Source organism: Vanessa cardui, chromosome 15, assembly GCF_905220365.1.
Source record: "Vanessa cardui chromosome 15, ilVanCard2.1, whole genome shotgun sequence".
In the NCBI taxonomy this organism is placed as follows: Eukaryota; Metazoa; Arthropoda; class Insecta; order Lepidoptera; family Nymphalidae; genus Vanessa; species Vanessa cardui.
Genome location: NC_061137.1, coordinates 2,957,896 through 2,965,951, shown reverse-complemented (window position 1 = coordinate 2,965,951; position 8,056 = coordinate 2,957,896). Strand labels below are relative to the sequence as shown.

General features: G+C 27.7%; 1 protein-coding gene across 1 annotated transcript; it reads right to left on the bottom strand.

The window, feature by feature from the left end:
• Positions 1-608: 608 nt before the first annotated feature.
• Positions 609-3,820, bottom strand: LOC124535630. Its single transcript, XM_047111903.1, has 5 exons — positions 3,718-3,820; positions 2,709-3,500; positions 2,277-2,419; positions 1,199-1,330; positions 609-704 (listed from the first exon to the last, which is right to left on the bottom strand). Exons 1-5 carry the CDS (start codon positions 3,741-3,743, stop codon positions 676-678), a joined length of 1,122 nt encoding a protein of 373 aa, XP_046967859.1. The 5' UTR covers positions 3,744-3,820; the 3' UTR covers positions 609-675.
• Positions 3,821-8,056: the final 4,236 nt, after the last annotated feature.

The window sequence follows — 8,056 nt, the reverse complement described above, 5'->3', positions numbered from 1 at the left end:
ATATATTTAATAATAATCATTAAAATGTTTATTTTATATGTTTCAAGGTCATGAGTATATGTATGGGCCAGACTTTTCAATTTTCTGGAACTGAAAGTATTTAAGTAGTTTGTATTATAAATACTTACAAGTTTGTTGTTGTGGCTCTGGATACTTATCCAGCTGTAAGAATGATTTTGGAATACCTAAAAAAATAACATAATTGTACAAAATTAAAGAGCTTTGTTATCAGAAATATTATACCCATATACATTTTTGTTTTAATAAAATAAAAGAGGGAAAAATTTGTTTGTGTTATACATATAATAAAAAATGTGTAACATTTTCATCAAATCAAAAAAAAATTGACTTGTGTTCTTATATTCAAATCCAAATGATTCGCTATATTAACCTTAAACTTAATGATAAATTGATAAACAAAGTAAAAACGTCTATGACCATTACCCATTTCGGTATAATCTTTTCAAACAAAAACAAAATAGTGAAACACTTATAGATTACATAATAGTTATTTACTTGTTTATAATGGGATTGGTTATGATTGTTGTAATAGTAATTATTTGAGAACTCAAATTCATTGGAGTAGTATCTGGTTTGTGATAGCATAAACCTTTATAATGATTAATTATATAATTATCTCATATTTATGTAGGAATAGGTTAAATATAATAAATTTTATTTACCCGCTGGAAATCGTTTTGGCCCTGAAACAAATAAAAAGAATAATTAAAACATGCGCAGGTTAAGTTTCAAGCTGAAAATTAAGTAAGTGTTTTGATTTTGCATACTAATTTACAAACACAAGACATAGCATATTAATTCTTAGTTTTTTAATGGGTATTGTTTATATCTAAATGTTTTATTTTTATTTTATTTGGTTCTTCGTGTACACTGTTTAAAATAATAAAATATAACAAAAATAACATTCTATTATAAGTGTCACATTTACTTAAAGAAGAACCCAGCATGCACTAAAAGAAAACAATCAACATCTTAACCTAATTAGAAAATTATTTCAATCTTAATTAAAGGGAAGTAAAAAAAAAACGATGTTATAAATATATATATGGGACAGGATGTATCAACTTAGATTGTGCTATATCTAGATGTAGAGACTGTAATGCAAACTCTATTGATGCCCAATATTAAAAAAAAAATTAAAGTGAAATCTTTTAAAGTCAATATTAATGTTTAGTACCTGATGGAGCGGTAGGATTTGCGCCATAAGTGTTCCATTGCATGTTTGTCTTTATATTATCTTGCACAACTGCCTTAATGTCAGAAGACAGGCCTTCGAGTAGTTCTTTGTTCGCTTTCTTCTTTGCTTCATCTATAAAACAAATGTTGCTATTATTATATGGTAGGATATTTTTAATTATTTTAAATTTAGAACAATCATATGGCTTTTTTAAGAAAATCAATCAAGTTTTGTTTTATATTACTATTCGTCGCCTTTATTTCATTTTTAAATAGTATTATTTTTTATACTTTGAAGCATCCATAGTACAATGGTTTACAAGCTGCCTTGTGTTGTAAAAGTGGATCTTGCCCCATGCACTATTGTCGTCCCCACTCTTAACAACAAGTGATATGCTTAAAAATGATGTTAAATAGGAATATAAGTAACTTCTTAATTAATTATGTGAATTACTAGTAATACTAGTGAGAGTGTAGTTGTTCAAAAGAAAAAATATATATCTATTAAATAATAATATTTTCATATTTTCCCCTTGCTCCATCTCTCCATCCAGTCTCCATTCATCCATCAATCTATTAACTACACAGATAGCTTTTATTATAATATTCAGTTTTATCTTTAAAGTCTTTAGTCTAAACATAAAGTATTACAGGATATTTCCACAATTTTTTAAAAATGGTATGTTTTTTTTTTTAGTATTAATCATAATATTTATTTATTGAAAACATTTAGTATGTAGGGCTTTATATAAGCCTTCTGATAGTACTACCTATTCCCTAAATGTTTTACTATCAAATATAAATACTAGTATTGTTATGTTCTAGTTTGAGGGGTGAGCCAGTGTAATATCATAACATATTACTATTCAAGATTAGTGGCGCATCATAAAAAATATTTAATATATACATAGTATTATGTAGAATATACATTTTAAATAAAAGAAAAGACAAAATGAAATTAGAGAACTACAGGTATTACATTGAGAAGACATACATTGTTAAAATAAATAGTATTTTTGTGTAAGACTATTTAATAAAGTCTGTTGCTATTATCTATGATATATTTTCATTGTATTTACCTTGTACCGGTAAAGGATTTTTCGTTTCTGGGCTTTCTAGTTCTGGACCAGATTTTGGTTCAAGTCTATTTCTCATTTCTAATTTCTTAGCATATTGTTCTTGCAATTTTATTTGAAAATTTGATTTAGTGTTTTGCTGGAAACTGAAATTGTTGAAATAAATAATTAGTAAAGGTTTAGAAGATAATGTTTTAAATTAAGAAAATAAAATGAACATTTTCTTCTATTCAATAAACAAATGTCTTAATGTCAAAATCAGTTTTATCAATATTAATTATTATAATCAAGTTTACTATTAACAGATTTGATATAATATTAAAACATATAAACCAAAATGTTTATTCTAAAGAAATTTATATGAAAGTAATATTCTAGCAAATGTTAGAAAAACTCTCAAACATGATCTGAATGAATATTGAACAAAATACTTACTCTTTGTTTTGATTCTCATTTTGTTTTGTATCATTAATTGAATGATTTAAAATAAGGTCATCATCATTTAAATCAACCACTTCATCTGATGTTTCAAAACTCATAAACGATGGATTGTTATATATTTCAAAGTCATCAAATTGATTATCTTGCGGTCTTGAATAATTTTTTAAAGATTTTTTCATTGAATGTTCTTTTTTTAAATTACTGGGGTTTGGGGAATATCTTTTCTCGACAGTTTGAATAGTATCATTTTTAGCATTTTGTTTTTCAGTAGTTTCCAAGTTGGTTGATTCATTATATCCCGTGCTTTTTAAATCTGACTTGAACACTGGGTTATTGGCATCCATAGTTTCATTTTGACATTGAGAATCATCGGTATTTGAGGTTTGTCTTTGAATATCATCAGATGTATCTTTTTGAGATGGAGAATTCATAAATTTATTGTCATCTACATCAGGAGTATACTTATTCATATCTAAGTCTGTACTCTGTGAATCAGTTGACGGAAATGTTTTTGTTATAGGTCGTGGTTGAAAAAAACCAGGCATTCTATGACCTGAAAACATTGGCTTTGAAACCCTAGGTCCAGACATTAGTGGTCTTGGATTTTCAGAAATACATTTAGGTCTGTGTCCAGTTAGTGTTAATTGGTGATGTATATGAATTAAATTAGCGATAGTCTTCAGACCCTGAAGAGTTGCAGCGGGATCTGCGGCGGGGGTCTGTGGTTGTGGACGTCTCATCGCAAAAGCATTTTTTCTTTTACGTTTATTTTTCTTCTTTCTTGACCTGGAATTCAGTGGCGTGATCTTTTTTTAAATAGTTTCATGAAGAAAACCCAAAAACACTGAATATTTAATAAATAGGGACAAAATATTTTGAACTGTTTTCGTGTAATAGTAAAGTATAGTGTAATCAATATAAAGGGAATAACAAGATGTTTTTACGTATTTGGTTAAAACATGCTTGAAAATAATATTTTTCGCAAATAATATACGTTACTTACGCAACTAAATTAACGTTATTATCCATATTCTATTTACTTGAAACAATGTTTTAGCTTTATTTTGTAAACATATGATTGTGACGTTAGGCTGTTTGACTTTGATTTACTTTTGACATCAATGAACATTGAAGTTGCCTGATAACAAATATTTTGATCTGAAAAATTTATATACTTTTTAATAACAAAAAATATAATTTCAGTATTTCTTATTTTATTAGTAAATTAACTAATTTTTGAAGCATAATATGCCATTAAAATAGTTTTTAGTAACTATTAAGTAAGGCATTCCTTCCATTCCAACAGCCTATTCTAACTCAGTTATAGTGTGAACTATTAAGAATTTATGATCAATATATATTTATTCATTCATAACACAACACTGTTTTAATTAACTACTTATTTCCACTTTAATTTTACGTCCAAAATTCCGATAAGTTTCGTAAACATTCAAAATGACATTATACCAAAAATCCATCTTGAATATTATAGATAAATCAAGCTCGACCAATGATATCGTCAATTTGATGTCAAAAGTTGTTTGTTTGTCCTTTTTACTGTTATGGTCGGAATAAAGTAAAGATTTTTTTTTATATAATATCAAATCCACCTGATTTAACCATTGCTATTTCGTTATACCGAAGAAAAAATATTAATATGGTCTTCATAATACGCACCCTGCGTATTATGAAGACCATATTTGACTTTTTGATGAGTCTTATTAAAAAATTGATGTATTTGTGCTACTTATATGAAGGGCCGCTAAGCGTGCTATGGAACGAGATATGCTTAGAGCATCGCAGATAAGGTATCTGGAGAAATTGTAAAATTATCGGCTTGATGTGGTATTGGACTGGTCACGTAATTCGAAAGACTGAAGGCAATTGAACCGAAGTTATCCTAGATTTTATACACAAAATTTAAATTAATGGAATTCATACCCTAATTCAAAATTATGATTTTTTTTGTAAAATAAAGTCGACGAGTCTAAAATTTATGTTTTTTTTTTTTATAATGTGTAACGTATTTAGCATTTATTTGTTTTTGATAATACAATAACCAGGTAATTCTTTCACATGATTTATGTGATCAATTTGGTTTAAGATGTTTTCGTTAGGGCGGAAAATGCTTCTGCTCGGTGCACTGAGTTCTTCGTTACAACCGTTTACGGGCCCATTATAGCTGGCGTACTCATTTCCGTCGGCGGAAATAGTAAAAGTTTTAACAGTATAATATTTTCCTAGCTACCTAGGACCACGGTATACCTTCTTCTTGTCTCCGAACCTTTTTTTAGCCTATAATTTTATTAAAATTATAACATTTAAGCATTGACATACGATCTAATTATTAGTTATATTATTATTTTTTTTGTAAAATGTAAGTTTAATTATTTAAAGACAAAGTATATATGGGATATTTTTTTGTTATATTTACACAGCAAATCGTTTTTATTCAATAATTAATTTTATAACAACTTAATTATAATTTTATTCTGTAATTATTAGATTACATAAATTATATTGCTTCATTTCATTGTAATTATATTCCATTATTGATGAATAATTGCTAAGTTGAACACAGTTATATATTCTTCGGGATCGGCACAAAATACAAACATACTACAGTTTTGTAGTATTTAAAAAAAACGCCTTTTTAAAACCACTATTATTGAGGTAGAATTTATGTGTGATATTATACGATCTTGATCTAGCTGTACCTACTATACGCAAGTACGTAATTATGTTAATTTTAATTAAACATAGCTGCGATCAGTGTAAAAAACAAAAACGTGAATACAAGCTTGTTATCTACTTGTTGTTGGCACTATAAATAAAAATATAAAGAGCGATACGAATAATAATTTATAAATAGAACAAAACTTATGGATTAATAAGTAAAATAAAAAATTCTAACGTTTATTCTTGACGTATATAAATATGTCCTATGACTCACACTGTGTTTGCTTGTAACAAAAAATATAATACTACATGGGCTTTATTAGTATACTGGAAATTAAGGAAAATTTGATAACTATATAACGAATATTATTATTAAGAGAAAGAAGGCACATTTGTTAAATATTAAGTCGCCTGACAAATTGTCTAATGGTATTTAGTACTGTTAGAAAGGAAAACTATACCTTACAGTGTTCGTACGGTATAAACTCAGGCAACTAAGGTTTTTTTTATATTCCCTTCAAATTGAAAAAATAAACATAAAATTTATTTATTATGAAAAAGTATTTATATGGATGGGTTTGTACGACGCTCTGCTATCTTTTATGCAATCTAATGCAATTATAAATTAAATAATACAATAAGAAATATTAAGAAAATATATTCCGACCGAATATTCGTCTATTTAAGTACCGTAACAGAAGGTATTGTTTAAAGTATGCACTCAAAACATAGTACATTCAAGCGGGACACAAAATGCAATATTACTTGTTAAGTCCACTTGACCCGCAGGTCCCCTTATACAGGCTGTTTTATTACAGTGCTTGACGATACCACGAAATTCAAAAGAGGCCGTGATAAGAAGCATAATGTAGCAAGTGATGAAACTTAAGGTTTTATTAACACTTTAATAACGGTAGCCGTAATGGATATTAAAACGTCAACCAGATTATCTGACAATTTAAAATTTAAGCCCTGTAAAAGAAGACGTTTAACTAAATGTAATTAAAAAATGTTTTAGACGCTGAATTAATTATTACACGACTTTAGTGCGGCAAAGGAGAGTAATGAATTACGTAGTTTACACTTCTCGTAACGTCTTCGACCTCATGCTTGAAGCGTTTGATTAGACCTTTTTACTTGGAAAATAAAACTGCAAATGATAGGCGCCGTGAAAGTCCTTGTTATGCCTATGATTTTTTAAAGATTTCTTGCAATTTTTGTTTAGTCTATTTATTTTATCTTAAATTAAAGTAATTACTTTTATGACGTGGGTGGTTTTCTGCCGTAACATTAATATCTTCGGTTAAAAATGAATAATATTAAAAGAAAAAAGTTTAATGTCACTATGACAACTTTTATGTCTTTCTGAAAGACATTTATCAAAAGAGATAATCTGTTTGTTTGTTTTTATTTATTTCTTATATTCTTTTAAAAATTTCTTATGTTGATTTAAGATATATTTCATTGAAACGTTTTGTTTTTAAACCGCGTAGAAGAAGGTTTGTTTCATTAACCATTACACAAATATAATAAATAGAATAAGGACAAATTAATACTGAAAAAATTAACAATGTTTAGTTACGATGATTACATAAATGTCTTATTAAATGAAAATATCTTACATAAATAAAAAACAGTCCCCAAAAAAAATATACAGCATTCAAATTTTGATTAAAATATCTCACTTCATCCTGTAGAAAAGTGACCTTTCGAGATCGAGGTCCTAAATTAAGAGCCTATCGAATCTTCATGGGCATAATTAAATAATTTGCACTCATACGGTCAGTTGTAACTGTTGCTTTACTTTGATCGGGCGCAACAATACGGCATTAATTGTTCGATTCACATTTTCCTTGTAGTGTCGATAGTATAATTTATAAACAATAGTTAACTTTAAAACTCTCCGGATAGTGAAACGGGAATTAAGTGAATAATTGGGTACTTTAGGTGACTTTTTTATTTGCCTATCGTTCAAAGGTGTTGTTTATTGAAGTGGAAATAATATACTTAGTGAAAAATCATTAATTATCATTTTAGTATGATTATATACATATACAAATATTAAAATTAATTCTACATTTTTTAAATCATAGGATCATATTTAAGAGTTTTATAATTATATTCCGAAAGCAATTACGATGCGGTACATTTAATGTTGTTTTTTTTTTGCATTTACTACGCGGTACGTATAAAGTTTTTTCATATAAATCGATAATAATCTAATAAAACTGATGAGTTTGACTGATCTTTGAGCTACTAGATAATTATTATTTTCGACTTTAATGGTCTAATCCTCAAGGAAGGTTATTTAACATCACAATGGGGCTTTCGAAAGTGGAGCAGGATAACATAACGCTGAGTGACTAAGTGATTAAAACATGGGATAAAACTCTAACTCAAATTTATTTATCACTATCACTACATAGTAAAAAATAAAGTCGCTTTCTCTGTCCCTATGTCCCAATGTATGCTTAAGTCTTTGAAACTACGCAACGGATTTTGTTGCGTTTTTTTTTAATACATAAAGTGATTCGAGAAGGTTATTATAATAAATAGTCAATTAAATTAGTAAAGAAAGAAATAATTTTAGAAGTTTCTACTGTGATGTTATATCATTGCACCCGTGCGAAGACGGAGCGGGTCGCTAGTTCAAAATAGAAGTA